At 39.2% G+C, this 19,740-nt stretch overlaps 1 protein-coding gene across 2 annotated transcripts in view; it reads left to right on the top strand.

Annotated features, from left to right (window-relative positions):
* Positions 1 to 491: 491 nt before the first annotated feature.
* The window catches only part of LOC146512481 (melanopsin-A-like), a 35,008-nt gene continuing 15,759 nt past the window's right edge, over positions 492 to 19,740 (top strand). Inside the window, exons 1-7 of one of the 2 annotated variants that reach the window (XR_014875833.1) lie at positions 492 to 922; positions 8,093 to 8,229; positions 8,367 to 8,500; positions 14,265 to 14,468; positions 16,478 to 16,649; positions 16,881 to 17,042; positions 17,780 to 17,887. Coding sequence is in view for 1 of the 2 variants with exons in the window: in XM_085171269.1 (XP_085027395.1) it covers positions 800 to 922; positions 8,093 to 8,229; positions 8,367 to 8,500; positions 14,265 to 14,468; positions 16,478 to 16,649; positions 16,881 to 17,042; positions 17,780 to 17,887 (1,040 nt within the window). In the remaining variant the exon portion in view is untranslated. The remainder of the gene's footprint in view (positions 923 to 8,092; positions 8,230 to 8,366; positions 8,501 to 14,264; positions 14,469 to 16,477; positions 16,650 to 16,880; positions 17,043 to 17,779; positions 17,888 to 19,740) is intronic. The other variant, XM_085171269.1, reaches the window with a different exon arrangement.

A 19,740-nucleotide genomic window follows, 5' to 3' on the forward strand; every position in this document is an offset into this window, starting at 1 on the left:
ATTTCTTTAATACTTAATTTTCGTGTGTGTTTTTTTTAACTTCACTTCCTTTACAAGTACAACATTAGAATGAAAATCTAACAAGATCAACTCAAATACATTTTTCTTTTCCTCATCGATTAATGTATCCCTTCATTCTTTAGTGTTTGCAATTGGGTCATTCACAATGAATCATTTCTCAGCAACGCAATAAATACAGATTTTTACTTACTATTACCTAAATGCATGTATTTTGCGAGCTGTAGCTAGCCAACATAAAACTTGGTTCTCCCCAACAAGAAAAGCAATAAATGACCATTCAACGCCATATGTGGAGGAGGCAGCTAACAATCTAGTGAATAATTCTTCTTTTTGTTTTTCTTACTTTAACTCTTACCAGTAGGAACAACATATAATAATTCCAACCCATGAGGGAGTAGGAAGAGAAGCTGTGCAAATAGGCAAATCTGAACAAACACTACTTCACTCATTCCTCGAAGTTAAATAAACAAACAAAAACAAAAGCCCGCTTGTGTTCCTGTACATATGCAGACCCACTGACACACTCCGAGGCAATCCCGGGAAGGGATTGGGCGAGACACACGCACAGATAGAGAGAGAGCAGGTCTTTCCCACCCTATCAACAGCTGCTGTACTAACAGCACATTTCTGTTAGAGTGGGATATGAAAGCAGGGTAGGAATAATGACTGGCCACTTAGACTCTTAGACCACCTCATATATAGAATCAGCAGTTGACAATTCCACTTTATCACACACACACACATCTTTATTTTTTCCATTAACCACCTTGGATCTTTAATGGATTCTAAGCTCCTAATTGGACCGGTGTTCCCGACACCGGACCCGACTTCCCGTGCACCCTGGAATATCACCTCCATCAGCCCTCGCCGGCCCATGGAGCTTTCATCGATAGCTACAACTGTAAGTATCGCGCTACAACTCTTGATTTCTCCGTTCTTGTTTAAATGACTATCCCTCGACTGTACTGGAGAGCCCCTGTGCGTTGCATCGATGCGTAAAGGAGGCGAAAATGTGAACCAACCCACCCAAATGGGGAAAAAAACGGGCAAAGGAACTTGCTATTTTTTTCATTCAGAAAACGTGAGATGTTTGAGAGTGAGAGTGCGCGAGGTGTCACCTCTCTGTGAATGAATGAATCGCGGCATCCTCCCCATGCATGCGTATCTGCGCTCAGTTCATTCAGCGCGGGACCTGAATGAAAGCAGGAGCGCAGCGCAAATCCCGTCATTACCGGTGGTTCTCTGGCTTGCTCCGCTGAGGCTGTAAAGAGATGCTGTGGGTTTAGTTATGTTTAACTTCTGTGGTGAGAGCGCGAATCAATTTTAACCGGCTCCTCGTGTAGTTTTCTTATAATAGTCCTCATATACCAGTTTGCAGGAATATCATCCACTTAATAACAGTTCTTTAATATTCCAGGTGACTTAACGTAACTTTACTGTTTTTTTCCGTAAATTCTGTCCGCACAGAGGCACATGGAAACAAACCGATTGTTTTCTTGTAATTGCTTTAGAAATTTGTTTTAAAGTCGACCACACCTCGCTGTTATCCTCTGTTACCTTATTACAGTTATTTTCAAGCTGGAAAGTCTTACCCAGCCTCAGGATATATCAGATTTTATTCCTCTTTGTCTCCCTCTCTGATTCAGAGTAGGATTAGTTTACCCACCGCATCCAAGAAATCCCTTTAAACAGATGTGTAGCATCGTGATCGTCTAGACGATCTGTGTGTACTGAATATAGAACACAAAATACTCTTTAACTTTGCCCCACATGAGCCCATTTCGACCTTGACTAAGAATGATTTATAAAAGGAGATTTAAAGATGTACTGAGAAACACATGGGTGAAGCGATACACTGGATGTAGTTCAACAAGTGGGAATGGTATAGTTTGGATTCTGAATTTGAAGCTCAGACTTGCAGGCTTTAACCATTGTATTCATGTGGTCTGGTGTTCATGGGAGTGCTGGGAAAAGCTCATAACAGAGCCGTGCCTGGGGGTAGCTTCTGGAGAAACAGATGGGATCTTCTACTCCGGATAAAAATGTGGTTTTCATTTTGATGTTCCTCTGTAGGATTCTCTTTTCTTCTTTCCACTGTTTGTGGCATTTTGTAAATTATCTATCTAATCCGCAATCTCTACAAGGACATAAGCCAGTTTAAAATGTCCATGCGTGTTAGTGCACATGGATGCACATACATTTGAGCAGAGCTCGCGTGAGTGCTGATATGATACGTGCATGTGGCTTTGTGGCTTAAAAAGGAGATAGAGCATGAGTGAGTGGGTGGCCTTTTGTAATCGTGTTCTGATACCTGGTAAACACAAGAGTTTGCCTCTGAAGACGCAGACAACCTTTTCTCTGCCAACATACTGATAGGCTGATCAACAACTTGCTCTTGAGGTGTGGCAGATTCAGTGAGCAGATAATCAGCTGAGCAGTTACTGCAGCATTTATCAATCCCGTTAAGCCTCAGAACAACTGAAGGAAAAAAAGGCTATTACCACTTAAAAGAGATAGAATAGGCTGCTGGATTGCAGTTACTGATTATCTGTTTATGTTTGCATTCAGTAGATATGGGAGTGACAGGACATGATTAAGGTTAAGTCAACTAAGCCCTAGAATAAATCCAGAATATGAGGTTTAAATTGTGCAAATATACAACCTTAACATATTTTTTAAAAACCGGATGGACGTTCCTTGTGGCAGCCTGTTGGTCAGTTGTGAATGTCCAACACACATCAGTGCACTAACATCAACACAAAACAAAATCCAATAACTAATTTTCTTAGATGATCTTTTATTAATTCCTGACAACCAGATTTCACCCAGATATTTTACACACAGAAAAAATCTTTTAAGGGATTATGCCAATATTGTTTTTCTGAACTGCTAAACAAAAGCATCAAAGGCGCTTGATTAAAGATGAAATTATAGTATAGAACTGACTATAAGATCCTATTTAAATATAAGAGATGGTTCCTATTTCCTAATACGTGCAGAAGTCTATAGCTCACTGATATCTAAGTGGCTACAGAATTGTTTTTAATAAAAACATCGAATCTCCTGCAGTTATGTTTATCATATATTGCTGCATCAGAGGGAAGTTGATTTAAGAATTTTTGCACACAGATTCATCAGTGCCTGTGCATGTGTGTGGGGAAGATACTGAGCTTGAAAACTCTTTATGTTTACATAAATTTAAAAGGGACCTACAGTGCTTTTTCTTATTTTTGTCAGTATAGACTGTTACAACTTCACATTTTCAAATTAAACAAATCTTCAAAAATGAGGTTAGCATTTGTAAGTAATCGGTGTGAGCTCATGCTTCAGAGCTCAGTTTGTTCTACTCTTCCCTCATTGTCAAAGAGAGGGGATATCCCTAATATGGTCATCTGGAGCACACAGCTCTGTCTGTGAGCACAGCAGCCCCACCCACCTGCTGTTCAAATATTTTGTTTGTATGGAGCGCCCAATCAGAATAAAACAAATACTGATATAAATATGAGCATCTATGTTCTTCTTATTTTTATTATTATTAAAAACAAAAGAAATGTCTTAATTTCATTCAGATTCAACTCCTATAATTTTTCTTCTTCGTGTTGCTCTTCTTCGATGTCTCTCACAATCTCATAAATCCCTTATCTTAATTTTATGCTTCACTCCATTTATTTTTCTTTGCCTGTCTTATCTCACTGTTCATTAAACAGTCACTAGACCACTACATTTGTATTAGCTGTTTTTCAGCGATGAGGAAAAACTCAGCGATGCTGGTGCCTCTGGCTTTAGTATGCGTTCACAGACATGAACTATCAAGAGCATAAAGATAACATTTTAGTCTGTAAGTCTCGTAGGAAAATGCACAGAGGACGAGGAGCCTTCCGTGCTGTGCAGCTCGCTGTTTCCTTCCTTCCTCCCCGTCATGTGATCGGCATTAATCTGGTCCTAAGCTGCTCAAACTGGGAAAATGGTGACATCAGAGGACATCAGAGGGAAAGAAAAGAGTGATTGACAGATTTGTACGAAAATTTATGAAGGTGAGAAATTATGCAAATTTGGAATCATCAGTAGCCATGGAGGAGAAGCAGATCCAGCAGGGAAAAACTGAACTGTGTTATCCAACGCATCCCTCATGACAGCATCAGATTGGGACTGTGTTTATATTCCACATGCATGCAAACTTCATCTGCTTTTAAATCATACATCCCCACCACATTTTCACTCATTAGCCTCCATAACTGTGCCTCAATTTTCTCACTCTCCTGTTCCTCCATTTAAAGACGAGAGCTTGTGACTCTGCAAAAAACCAAATAAGAAACAGCTGAAACAGATGTCAAATAAGCAGAAATAAACAGATGCACACTTAAATGTGGCATCCAGGATTAATGAAAAAGATATGCGTGTTCCAGTTGACCGGTGGGGCAGCTGAGGAAGATTTAGTTCAGCAGAGCTAGTTCTGGGGACCGTGTGCATATGTGTGTGGGTGGGTGTGCATCTGTCTGAAAGAAACACAGGGAGAGTCAAAAGGGAAGTGTTCATGCAGGCGAGTGTGTAAGGATTTCTGATATGAATTCTGAAGTGGAGCTGTGTGCTCTCAGGTGAAACAGCGTCTCAGAAAAAATAAGGTGCTGTCAAATGAAAACCTTTCATTAACACGCAACTTCTTCTTCTGAGGTGAAAAAAACAACAACAAAAACTCCCCAAAACCCAACCTTGGTTTATTTCAGTTCATTTAAAATGGCAAGTGCAGTGGTTGAATATAACAAAGTGCATCTTTTAGGGATAAATTTGTGGCACTTTCTTTAAATTCATTCTTTGTATTTGACTTTAAACCTTAGGACTCAATGTAATGTATTTTAATATAGGTAAAAGGGCTTCTTGTACAAAACTGCACAAATTCTGCAGCCCTGCTGAATGTTAGCAACTGTAACAAGATTGCATCTCGTTTAAAGTGCATCCAATTTTGAAGATACACTCACAAATTTGCCTGCTAATAAGTGCAAATGCAATGTTATCAGTTAAGGTACTTAGTACTGACCAAATCATAGCCAACCGTGGCATGAACTGAATCATGGATTTGACCAAAAACCCATAATTCTGCATGCACAGCACTGTGCAAAAGTCTTGAGTCTCTTTCATTTCTTTATATTTAGCTTCCAAAGAGCCCAAATTTTGGGTCATTTTATTTTTAAAGTGGTCTTGAGAAATAGTGTCAAGGCTTTCTGATGCTACTCTAAAGTTTTTCTTTAGACACTGGCTGCTTTTCCACCCATTTTTAGTCTAGTCCACGTAGCTGACCATTTTCAGAGGAATACGTTTTATTTTTTTAAAGTCATTTAGCACTGACCTATGGATTATTTAAGAAAGAAAGAAAGAAAGGCACTTAACTCACGTTTTGTGTACACACATCATTTTTAGGCACTTTATTACTAGAATCCTGTCAAACACACACACACACACACTCTATCAGGTTGAGTCTGTCATAAAAAGCAAAGATATAGTAATTTGTGTCATGGCCTGTGATTCAGCCATTTTAGGTTCTTAGTTTCAGTTCTTGATTATATTAAAGTTCAATTAGGAGCAATCAATAGAAGAAACTGAACATGATTTATTGATTTACAGAATTCAATTAAGGTATTTGTTGATTAAACTCTGATGGCCCATCATAGCAAAACAGAATCCCAACAGTCATGTGATGGACCGAGCAGTGAAGGAAACTTAGGCACAGGTTAAAGTCCAAAAAAAAGATTTTTTTTATTTAACCCAAAAAACATAATTGGTTAAATCATGCAAAAAGAATCAAAATTTTGGGCCCATAAAAGAGGTCAAAATAACAAAACTCTACTCAAAGTTGACAACACTACTGATAACTCAAACAAACTGACCTAACTTAAGGAGACAAAGGGGAAACTTAAATAGTGGCTGATCAGCCCACAAAAACAGGAGAGGGGGTAAAACACACAAAACCTAACTAAACCTAACATAATGAACTCCAATTCCCCCCCATGGTCCCGAGTTATGGCATGAACCAATTTGTAGTCTTCCTTTAAAGCTCGCTCCGCCCCTTTTCCACCTCTTGGCTCCTTAATCAAGGGACTGGAACAGCTGCAACTAAGGTAACTCAGAAAACAAAAGATTAATCACACATAACAGTGTAGCCTAAAATGTGCGCACTTATTTTAGAATGCAGTGTTATGTGGATATGTGAATTAACTCTAAACCAAAACCAGTTATTTATTGTCCTGTAAATTAATTCCTATATTTAAAGAAAGACAAATGTGAATGCAATGTTACTTATAAGCCTCTACACTAACATGGTGGGTATTACCACTGTGTGGCTGTAAGTGCAGCCATCACAAGTCATATCAATTAGGGAAGGACCCCCCGTGTCAAGTTTACTTTTGTGTCCAAGTTTCTTGATTTAATTGTTGTTACTCACTTCCTGTTTCACTTTGCTGTGTAGTTTTCTTGTGTATTGTATTCAGTCTCACATCTTCCCCTGAGACTGTGCTCATTGTGTGCACCTGTGTCATCCCCTCAGCTGTGGTTCATTCCCTTGATTGGCTCTTTGTGTGTGACTATAAATAGATAATACACCCTTTAGTCCTTTGTTTAGTCATCTGTTTAGTCTCCTAGTGTGCTACTTTGGGTCACTTTTCTTGCTGGATTTATAGGAGTTTATGTGTTTATGGCCTTCATTATTGAACTTTTATCCACCAATGAAGGTGTGCTTTTTGTTTATTCCACCTGTCTCCTATGTCTACATTTGGTTCCTTAACCTGCAAACGGTAACAGTTCAACGGGCATAAAATTGTATTTTTGCACAATTCCCTTTTGGTGCACATGTCAGCATGGTGTGCAGTGTGTCCTTTAAAGAATGGAGGCAGCTAGAGAAGTGGAGTACAAAAGAACAAAAACAAGAAGAAAAAACTATCTACAGCAGGTGAACAGCATCTAAAAGTCACGTTCTTAAGAAATAGGAAAAACATCTAGCAAGGACTTAACAGCGGATATCTGGCCCCTCAGCTGATCCATCTACTGTTCACTGAAGCCTCACCAGAAATGGTTTCAGTAAAAGGGACACTGTCAAGCAGTCCGTCTTTAAAAGAGATAAAGGGAGAAAAGATGGAGATATGCCAAACTGCATAAGAACTGGACTGAAAAATAGTGGCAACACTGACTTTTTATCAATAAAAATCAACAATTTGAACAGATGTTTAGTCCAAATTGTTGCCAATATGTACACTGAGTGTCTGCAGCCATATGTAAAACACGCTGGAAGCTCTGTCATGGTGTGTGGCTGCATTTCAATCAGTGGTGTTGGGGATCTTTGTCAAAATCTATGTAAATGTGAACAAAAAAGGGTACAGCAACATTTTTGATCAACCATGCAATACAATTTGGAAAGCAGTGTTATGGCTTCATTTTTTTAACATGACAATGACTTTCTACCAATGCAGTATACCTGGATAAAGAAAAAGAAACACACACACACACACACACACACACACACACACAATAGAACACTATCAGTCAAGCGTGGCCACCTCAGAGCCCGGACCTAAACATTTGTGAAGCATTGTGGGATTGTCTTGACAGAGAATGGAACAAAAGGCAGCCAACATCCAAAGAAGAGCTTTGTCCTTCAAGTAACCTTGGCAACTGTTTGTGAAGACTTCTTAAAGAAATGAAAAGAAAGCTTTAGAGATTTCAGCCTGTGTTTAAAAATGTAGGTGGTCATACCAAAAATGTATTTCGCACATTTTGTGCCCCTTTTTCTAGCAATATTTTTTTTAAATGAGGGGTGGCTCAAGACCTACTGTATACATAGTTGTCTATATTAATTACAGCTGAATAACAGCTTAAGCCCATTTTTTACATGAGTATTTTTTTTTGTTTCCTTTCCACTGCAAGCTTTGATTCCTCTCCATTTAAGATTTAATGAGATTTAAATCACCCCAATTACTACATTAATTATTATTTTCCTTTTTTTTTTCAGTTTTTCTTTAGATTTTGAATTCTTCACTGTCCTTTCATGAATTAAAAGCAATTGCTTCCTGTTGTCCTGTTGCAGGGTTCCATGGTCAGAGACTACCCCTTTCCAACTGTAGATGTCCCAGACCACGCTCACTACACTATTGGTGTTGTCATCCTTGCTGTAGGCATCACAGGCTTGCTGGGAAACTTCCTGGTCATATATGCTTTTTGCAGGTATTTTTTTTCTGCTTATGTGACTGATTTAAATGAATGTCCCACAGTTACTTTTGCATATCTCTCTGATAATAGAATATGTTGTGACTTATTTATTCCCAGTTCATTAAGCATGACAGCTTTATGTTTGCATGCAGGAGCCGAAGCCTGAGGACACCATCCAACATTTTCATTATTAATCTGGCAGTCACAGACTTCCTCATGTGTCTCACGCAGACGCCCATCTTCTTCATCAACAGCATGCACAAACACTGGATCTTTGGGAAGAAAGGTACAACACTGTGCACATACAAAGTTTAACATTTTTAACTCAATTACGTAACATGTTGCACTTACAGACTTTACAGACTCTAAACAGCCTTTTATATGTGCAGGCACGCACACTTTGAATTCCACCTGTAACCTTAACCTTTTCATTGTGACATACAGTTCAATGAATATTCTCACGCAGATACACACACAGAAACACAGCTGTCACCCCGTATGATCGCTTTTCTGTCACAGTTTAAAATAAAAAACACTGCGCAGTAGGGTTACTCATAATTAGATGTGCAGGATGATAGCGTGTTTTGCATGTATGCATTCGGAGGGAGGTATCATTCATTAGCAGATACCGTATCGAGAGGTTTTTAAAGAGGCAACAAACTCCACTGATCAAACACTGGTAGTCGAGGCGCCTTCAGGAGGTGTCCTGACCTTGATGAAGACAGCCAATGGCTGTCAGAGCTGGAGCTCAAGTCTCAGCGGTGGTTACTGCAGGGGGGCGTGTGCTTTCTTTTTTTAAATTCTAGCCATGGCCATCCCCCCACCTAGTTATCCTTTGTAAAAGACAGAACAAGATTCAGACTATGAAGTGAAAAAATAAAGCAAGTAAACCGGGCGAGTCTTGCAATTTATGTGTGTTTTTTTTAAGGTGCAGTAAGTCATTTTTAAGGTAATTTTACGTGAATAGAATATCCATGTGAAATTAAACCGAATGTGTTCTAAAATAAAATAAAATCAATCCATTAAAAATACATATGAGTGAGCACCTGTTTGTTGAAGCCAAATCGTTGCCCCATCATCTTAAATATAGTGAGGTGGACATTTTTTGGTAATAATGTTTTATGTATGTGGCTAGAGAATCGACCACATACATTGAACACTTAATACGTTTATTTTATTTTAAAGATTACAGATAGCTCTGTTAAACTGTATATGAGTTTTTGACATTTTTACATGTATAGTTTCATCATCGCTTTCTCATCACGGTTATTTCCTCCTCCACCATTGCACTCTCTTCTTCCTCATCCTCTTTCTTGTCAGCTTAAGCCTCATCTCTTGAATTTAAATCAGGGTTTTAAGACATGACAATGTGCATGAACATGCTTATTTGTTCTCAATATTTTTGCAATTACGTATTGTCAGCAGAAAGCTAACAACAAGCCAGCTAAACAACAGCTGGTTATAAACTAAAGAAAATATAAAAGCTAATGTTAGGTTTGAGTGTCCTAAAGATTACATTTTCCATCTGATAAACACATAAATAATTTTATTACATTCTCACACCATTGAGAGTTTATTTGCTGCATGCCAGAGTCCATCAATGTTAGATCCACTTCAAAGAAAGCTGGCTAACAGTGTCAAATATACTCAACAACTCATCTCAGGATTGGTGTCACTGGTCAGAAGTGAGCTTCACTGATACATCAGCTCATATCAGATTGCTTTCAAAAGGTTTTATAGTCTCCTCCGAAGTAAATAGACCGGAACACATATTGATAGCTGAAGTAAACAGTGGCCCAAAAACCTACACTCACTGCAGATGAACAGTGGCTAGAGGTGTTTGTCCCACAGCAGACACCGTAGCTAAGATTATGCATTTGACCTGGGAGAGGTAAGAAAGCTGTTTTTATTTTGGGTGCAATCTGTAGTGTACTGACATCTAGTGGCAAGATGTTACACACTGTACCTTTAAACAAAATCTCAATACATTAATTAATAATGGGATTTTTCTGTGCCTTAGGGCAGATGCATGACAGATGTAATTGGGAGAGGTTAAATTAATACATGGAGTACATTTATTAATAGCGTTAGGGTTAGCCCGAATTGTAATCTGTTGTTTGCAAGCTGCATATGGCTCTTTAGCTGTTAAAGAGCTGCCAACCTCTGTTTTAGGGATTCTGTGAGTGGCAGTTTTAGGAGGTAAAGGTGGATGATCTGTCAGTCTGTCTATTGCAGGGACATTGATTTCCCCCAAAGAATAAACTTTAGTGACCATCTGGTTTCTTCAGCTCAGGCAACAATTATATACAATGAAATGATGTCATCTATTAATTCATTTTCTTAACCGCTTGTCAGGGTAGCAATGTGGTACCCTGCTCATCCTGGGCTGAGAGGCAGGGTACTCGCTGGACAGCTCACTAGTCTATCACTAAGATAGATCTAAGATAGAGACACAGACACTGAGTAATGAGGAGGAGCTTCTTCCCCCAGGCTATTCGGGCTCTGAACCAGGTGTAGGACTGGACTCTCCCACACACATCACTATAAGACTGGACTCTCACACACATCATATCACCACACGCACCACCACACCTTTCCTATAATCCTATAATTCCTATTATTTATAATCTTGATAATCTCTTTCTGCTATTTGCACATTTTTTACTGTAAATTCCTAAGTTAATTTGTAAATTTTGTAGTTACCTGTAAATTGTAAATACTGTAAAACTTTTTTTTTTCTGTCATTTAATGGTCAGGCATTGTACAGCTACAAGCATTTCACCCCCATGTCATACTGTGTATGGTTGTGTGTGTGTGACAAATAAAATTTGAATTTTGAATTTGAATTTAATCAATGTGCCTAACAAGCAGGAGGAACCTACACAGGCCCATGGATAATGTGACCCCAGCCAGCTGCTGGATTTAAATCCAGGACCTGCTTGCTGTGAGGTGCCCCACTGATGAAATGATGTCACATAGATTTGATTTGATTTACTAGAAGACCACAGCAGGTTGAAGTTACCCATATTATTCCAGCATGTTTATATTTGACACACATTCTTTGACAAGCTTTCAAATGCAACATTCAAAATGTTAGAAACAATAGCACATTTAATTTCTTGCACATGATAACATGCTGAGTGTTTGCCACTAAGCAAACCACAAGTCTTCAATGTTGTTTGGACAGATGATACCAAAGTAATGATGTTTGGTCATAACAGTTAACAGTCAGCAACAGTAACCAGACTGAAGTGTTGTGGCAGAACCTTAAGAGAGCAGTGAATAGACAAATGCAAACCCCATGAAAACAAACGGGCTAAAATTCCTTACCAGCGATGTGAGAGATTAATAAAGTTATACAGAAAACAATCACTTCAAGTTATTGCTGTTAAAGGTGTTTCAGCTAATTCATGGGGTGTTCTTGGTTTTTCACAAGATTGTAGGAGACCACCTATGTGTCAGTCAATAGATCAATAACATTCAAACTGGGTGGTATTTTTAACACATTTACCCACAGGTGTGGGTGTAGAGTAGCTATAGTTTAGGGCTATGTAGCTATCACCTGAAGTTTAAAACTGCTTCACAAAGACTGATCCTATACAGCTATCAAGGCTTTTCTGTTTCTTGTTATTGATTTAATAGCTTTTACTGGTGTTTGTGACATGTTTATACATGAATGAATGAATCCAGGGGCTTAAATATGAGAAAAAAGAAAAATGTGACTGATGGTATATTTTGATTTGAGTATCCTGTGATATAAATAAGCTGCTAGGGTAAAAAAAAATCCAATGAAAACAAGAAGAGCAAATGAAGTGAAACTCAAAGAAAGCAGGTTTTACATTTGATGGACTGTTGGCTGGTTGTTAGAGTAAATTGTTGTCTGTCTCTCTGTGTGGAAGCCTTATGATTGACTAATGGGTGTTCTTTGGCTATCGCCCAGTATCAGCAGGGATTAGCTACCGCACACCTGCAACATTATTTGGTGAAGCGACAAAGAAAATGGATAAAGATAAAGTGTCACAAGATGCCATAATTAAATGAGCTCCAGCCAAATTCCAAACACTGCAAAACATTTTAGATATCATAGATTATTCAGCATTTAAAATTGTTGAATGTATTTATTTGTCCACCTTGGTTCTAACGAATCTGATGCTTTCACATGCGATACTTTTTCTTCTTCTGGATATTCACAGGACGTTGTAGTTTAACTTTACCTTATCTACCATATGCAAATCACAATTTTTATTATTTTGTTTTTAGATTTAAATGTCTGTTTTTATTGCATATTTTCACATTTTGCATAAAAACAATCTCATAAATGTTTTCCCCCCGCATTTGGACTTCTCTATGCTCTCAGCATTGTTGTTACAGCAAATGCCTCAGGACTTAAAAATATTGTTCTTCTTCAGAAAACATCTGCTGTTTATTGTGAACCAGTCTGGAATTCATTAGCTTCAGCAAATTTGGCTTTTGAACACACGCACACACACAGATGTGTTGATGTACACTATATTAAACTGCCTTAATCGCCTGCATTTGTTTGAGTTTCATCACAAAGCCAACACAGAGTTTGTCATGTGCTTGGATGGAGTGACTTGATGTTGTGATTATATGACGTGTGACAGGTCAATGGTAATTACAAAACTACAGCCTGGAGGAAAAACAGCTGATGAAATGATGAGTGAATGCTTGTTGTTTGTCATGCGTGTCCTCTGCATGAATATATTTCCACAAGTGTATCTAATAGATTTCCTCATGGATACATTAAGTGTAAATATGCCAACAATGTATCTCTCTAAAAAAAGACAGCATGTTAAAATATTCTGACACATTTTTCATTATATAAACATTAGGTTTCACACTCCCTGCTTTCTATTTCCCTCACATTTTCTCTCATTTCTATCTCACCACATACACTTGTCTGCAAATGATGTTAACTGTAATCACTAACCTAGAGCTCTTTTCCAGCATTTCATATCTCATTTATCTCATTATACTTCGAAATGTAGCATGAAATTAAGTGCCAATCAAATTATTTAAATAAACAATTTGGGGTATTTTTTTATTTGATAATTGAAAAAAAAAGGATCGAAAAACTATGTCAATGAAGTTCATGCTAACGCTGCATGTGACAACAAACTATACATAATAGATGGAAATAGCCACCATGATGTCAACCACTGGTTTGTGAGGTTCCCTTACTACCTACTGCTGCTTGTGTTGGTATCCACTTGTTGGTCATAGCGACCCTTCCTTATCTTTCACCTGCTCTATCACCAATCAATCCCCTGCCTCCATCTCACCCTATTCCTTCATACACTCTGTACGTCCTCCTTCACAACATCCAAAAACCTTCCCTGTGCTCTTCCTTTTTTCCTCCAGCCTGCCTTCAAACACGCTGTCTCCTCTTTCTCTTTACTCAACAGCACTCGTGTCTGTCATTGCTAACACAATAATGCCTGCATGATAATGGCTATTTTTGATTTGGCAATTATTTTATACCAAATGTTCTTCCTGATGCAACTCTCTCCATTTATTCTGCCTTGAGACCGTCACGAGGAGTACATCTGTTTGCAGCCCTCATGGCTAGGTTGTGATGTGGAAGTTCTTCCTTAGGGCCTATATAAGATAAAGCACTGTGAAGGAACTTTTGTTGCAAATTGGTGCTATACCACTGAACACTTTACATGCTATGAAGCTGCAGAGCTTTTAGCTCTTTTCCTACTTGTGCCATACTTTTTGGATTATTAACAGCTGGGAATTTCAACAGGGAGATAGCCTCAAGTGCTAATTGAAGAATGCAGTTTTTGTCACTTGACTCTAATAAATTCTTACAGTCCAATTGTATAGACTATGAAGCATAGATCTCAAATGGTCAACCAGCAAAAAAGTTCCCCTTAGGAATAGAAAGCTAAACCTAACTAAACATTGCAGTTAGAGAGTTAACCATTTTGTCTGCTATCACTGTAGTTTTTACTACAATTATTTGTGATTATACAATCAGATGTGGTCAGTATCAACATGAGCACATGTTCACATCTCCTACCCAGGTTGTGAGCTGTACGCCTTCTGTGGAGCTCTCTTCGGTATCTGCAGTATGATGACACTGATGGTGATTGCAGTGGACCGGTACGTGGTGATCACCAGGCCTCTGGCTTCCCTCGGGGTGATGTCTCGTAAGAAAGCATTCACCACTGTGGCTGTTGCCTGGCTCTATTCAGTGGGCTGGAGTCTGCCGCCCTTCTTTGGCTGGAGTGAGTGCAATTTTATTCAGTGACCTGGATGTTTATCAGTGTGATATAGCGATATAGTTTTTGAATCTCTGTCTAGCTACTTATTTCCAACTGATCTAACTAATGGCAGCATTTCTATTTCCTGATGAAAAGTGTGACATTATGTCAAAGAGAGCTTGGTTTGCCTTTTCAGCATGGAAAAAAATGAACATTTCACGTGAATCATTAAAACACTTGATGGATATGATAGTGGAACAGTTTTACTGCGGCTCTGCAGCCTCACACGTTTTATGGTACCACATTTGCATCTGTTTGTGTAGGTACTAGCATTTGCAGAGTACACACAATGGGGGATGCTACCAATGCAAATATGCTTGTGTGCAGTCCTCCAAGGACCTGACATCTTAACATTGATTAAGCTATGCGAAGGTTAAACGCTGACTGGTTGAAAAGTGGACCATAACAAGAAAAAGGAGCGACAGCGGAGTTCAATACAAACAAGAGAAGAATGGGAAAAAAAAATCTAAGACAAAAAGTTCAACATGAGAGGCACAGATGACAGTTTTTCAGCTGTTTCACTATTTTAGCTCTTTGCATGTAACTTCTCTGGCTAGGCCCAACACCATCCCAAGCAGAAGTATGGTTGCTTGTGACATTGCCACCTGGTGAGAGTAAACAGCTACAACATGTAGACAAGGGTCTGCAAAGCTGTGCGTACCACCACAGAGCTGTGTTTGAGCCATCTCTCTCATATTAGCTTTGGGCTTTAGCTGTACCGTGTTTGATTTAGGGGAGGGGTATTTCTGTCCACATCTTGTTCAAGTATCACAAAGTACAACTCCAGCTGTGAAAGCAACTGCTGCAACCCATGAAGAACAAGTCTACATTATTAAAATCATAGACACTTAAGCTTAGGTCTGTCCAGAAAGTGTGGGAGGATGATTAAGACAACAAAATACAGCTAGCAATTATGATTAATAGAGGTGTAGGGTAAGAAAAAAACAACAACCGAACAAATGCATACAATAGTAAGATTTAGACACTTACATAGCCTGTCACAGCATGATGTCGCCTCCACAAAGGACTCCATGGTGGTAGTACATAATGGGTTACATGGCAGCACCATTGAAAGCCTTCTCCCTTTTCTTAATCTCTATAAATCCAAGCCTTTTCTGAAAAGGTTGAAGGTTTTAATTAAAATCTACAACATGGCTTCTTATTAAGACTAACCATAACCATAACCATGGTTGGAAATAAAAGTAAACTCGAACGTGTCACTAATACTGATTGATTAAAAATAAAGGTGCTTTTGGACCATGTGCCAGAAACAATGGAACCACAGGGGAGATGTGTTTGACTTGAATGTGCATTGACTCCTTTTTTATCGAGTGTCACCACCACCAGGGAGTGTGTATACCATGGCAAGGCTCTTAATTGATTTTCCACTGGTATGTTATGCATTCTTAAGAAGCTGTGGTCATTTTACGAATTCAAGTCTAGTCTCAGGGAGTGACAATCAATGGAAAGCCCCACTAACAGTGGCAAAAAAACCTCTTCAGGATTTCAAAGAAATATCTCAGTGACTCCAATAAAATACAGTGAGAGAGGATAAATTACATAAACAGTACAAACCAGTAATGCAGCTTAATTCTGTATTCCCTATCTATGCTTTGTTACCTGTATTTTTAAAGGCTATTGGCTCTTTCATTCATTGTCTTCAAGGTTGTTTAGGTGTTTAGCAGTTATAGGATGGATTTCCTTCCATACATCTTATATAAAACAGTGTTTTCTTCCATTTTTCTGTCTACTGAATAGACAAAATAAATCAATGTGGTAAAAGGTTGGCCATATAGTAAACTCCATTCATACTCACATACTCTACCGGCAGCCCTTTATTGAAGTAGTAGGCACAAACATGTTCAAAATGCAGAAGTATGAAGTCTAAGACTTTTCAGGAGCAAAGAGGCAGGAGAGAAATGTCAGATTTAATGATGTGGAAAATGACCAAAAGAGTTTATGTGCTCCCAAAGGTGCCTACGTCCCGGAGGGTCTGATGACGTCTTGTTCCTGGGACTACATGACGTTCACCCCTTCCGTCCGCTCCTACACCATGCTGCTCTTCACCTTCGTCTTCTTCATCCCTCTCTTTGTCATCATTTTCTGCTATTGCTGTATCTTCAGAGCCATTCGACACACAACGCGGTTGGTACTGTTCATGCACACACGAACCTCGACACCATTTATGGCTATTATTCTCGAAGGTCTCCTCCTGTGACACACCCCCACAGCTGTGTGAATATCAACAAGTTAGCCATAAAAATGAATTACAAACTAGGGTCTGTCATTACAGTAAAATTACAAGTTTTATTATATTATAGACAACGGCTTTTGATAACTAGTTTTACTGGTGGTGGGCGTGTCTGTGCATCACAGGGCAATAACAAAGATCAACTGCGAGGGGACCAGAGACTCTGCAAAGAGGTTCCATAAAATGAGGAGCGAATGGAGGATGGCTAAAATTGCACTCATCGTCATCCTGCTGTTTGTCATCTCCTGGGCCCCTTATTCCTGCACAGCCCTCACTGCATTTGCTGGGTAAGTGCACAAGTGTGTGTGTCAGTGTCTGCTAAAGAGACATCTTTTTTCACGGTCCAGTGACATCTAAAATTCTCCATTAGGATGAAAAAACCCCAAAGTTGAACACTTTTTGGGTGTTTGACTCACAATAAAGGACTGAGTTTATGATTGAAGATGCCATTAAAGCTGTTTCAGCCAAAAGCTATTTATCTATGGCTGCGTGGTAGTCGTAACAAGACTGTCAACATTCCTGTAGGAAGTGAACTCCCGTGATGGATTACCTAGAACAGAGTATTCATCAATACACATGCATGACAGAACCAAACCTTTTGTTCCAAACCACCATATTTCTCTCAATACTTGGTAGACCAATAAGAAACTAGGAAAGGCTGCATACTGGATTGATCAGGTGGACAGTAACACAACTACCTGCTGCCTGTTCTTTTGCGACGGACTGTGCTGCCTGTCCAAGAAGTACCACATCATTGTCCCAGTGTCACCTGAAGTATAGCCTCCAGCCCACCGTGACCCTGGCTGAACAAGCAGTTAAGAAAATGTTGGGGTGAAGTGAGGGATGAATTGAGTACTAAATGGAAGCCCAACTGTGTGTCCCAGTCCTGTGTCTCTGCACTAATTCTGCACAAGACAACACACGCCCACCCATGCCCTTGTCACATAAATGTGTCTCATTTCCTTGTCTCATTTTTCTTCCTGCCACCATCTGTCTCATCTCTCTCTCCCTCTCTCTCTCTCAGGTATGCAGACTTGTTAACTCCTTATATGAACTCTGTTCCTGCTGTGATTGCCAAAGCATCAGCTATCCACAACCCCATCATATACGCCATAACACATCCTAAATACAGGTAGGATGTACACTCAAGTGTTAAGCTGCAGTAACAGTTAAAAAATAATGGTGTTCTTGCTCAATCTCCTCGCACACAACAGCGGTGAAGAAGCGGACGTTACACAGGGTGCCAGAGTGATAATTAAGGACATAAAAGTAAAAAGCTTTTTGCAGCTTCAGTATGTACACAATGGCACAGTAAGAATGTAAGAAAAGAAAGAAAACATCAAACTACAAAAATGAATAATAAAGCAGTGTGACAGAGAAGTATAATGGTTATACAGAGAAAGTAAAGAAAAGATACAAAAGAATCATTTTGAAGTACTTCAGTAAAGGTTCATGTTGTCTCTGTGTCCTCCCCCAGGCTCGGACTTTTTTAAAGAACAAATTTAGCTGGTTCCATGCTCATGTTAGTTATCTCCCCAAGTAAATATTTAATTTTATTTGGTTTGAGAGTGTGTCAAATTTGGTATTACTCTCTCTGCATGTGTGTATAATTGATACCGTGTTGCCAGGTTTGTCATCGTCACCCATATAAATGGCTGGGATGTGTTTCCTCGGTCTATAGTCAGTTACATCTGATCAGCTCTGATTAGAAAGGGAGATTATTTTTGGAGTTTTAGCGAAGAGGTTGCTCAGTAGTTGATACTTTAACCCAGTGGTTCCCAAACTTTTTTTGCTGGGCCCCCCTTGTTTTACAAGAAAAATGTTTGCGCCCCCCCTCGCGCGTGCGCACGCACGCACGCACTAACACATCCTCCAACCACACAGACCCATATTTTGCTCCATTGCGGTTTATTTTACACCTCAAACATTTAGTAAACAATTAAGCAAATACAAGAAATCTGCAATAAATTACAGGTAGTAAGAAAATAAACTACTAACTCTTTTACGCTACGTCCACACCTACACGGGTATTTTTGAGCTGTTTCGTCCACGTAAACGGCGTTTCGAATCACCGAGAACGGAGATTTTTTAAAACTCCTTTTTTGTGGTTATGTGTGGACGAGGAATACAGAGTTGCAACGTCAAAGGTATGTGCCTTTTTTCACGTCACGCTGTGTGCACGTTATTGTTTACATGAGATGAATCGCAGAATGGCAGATAGAGACGAAATACTGTTAATCTGACTAACTGCAGGTTTTACACACTTACATATACACACAGTTACTGTCCCTCCATTTAGAAAGGCAGAGGCGTCACGGTGTAATTATTTTACATGTAGTTGTTTTTTTTCCTGTGTAATAATATTCAACATTGCTATCAATACATTTTTCAAAAAATCCCTCTGCAAAATGGGTTCAAAAACATAAACAACTGTTGGATGCTGTTTGTCCGTGATTTGAACCAGAGAACAAATTGTGGCAGGAACGACCTGATGTTATTTGTATCCCGCTGTAACTTTACTGTATAAAGAGCTAACATTTCCAAAATGTCAGGAGTAGTTAGTCATTACAACAAGTGTTTGTGAAATACAAATCAAGAATGTGGGATACTGTTTGTCCGTGATTTAAACAGCCCAGCGCTGCTCCCAACAAAGGGAAAACCAATTCTGCAGGGAGACCTACCTTGGCACTTGTGCAGGTGAAACCAAAGGGAAGATATGCTTCACCATATTTTCTAGTCTTTGGCTTAGAATGAAGTTGGTTTGGAAACATATTCAGCTATGCTTCATCTCCTGCTTTGCGTTTGCGTGGGCGCCCGTGCTAGCAGTGTCCAAGCGTTGTTGTTTTGTTTTTTTTTTCCCTTTTCATGCCGCGCCCCCCCCTGCAATGGCTCTGCTGTAACCTGCTCCAAGCTGCCTGCTGTAACAACCCTACCCCACCCCTCACCCCCAAGTGAATAAGGCTGAAAATAGCTTATTTGGTTTTG

This window comes from Neolamprologus multifasciatus, chromosome 8 (assembly GCF_963576455.1).
Source record: "Neolamprologus multifasciatus chromosome 8, fNeoMul1.2, whole genome shotgun sequence".
In the NCBI taxonomy this organism is placed as follows: Eukaryota; Metazoa; Chordata; class Actinopteri; order Cichliformes; family Cichlidae; genus Neolamprologus; species Neolamprologus multifasciatus.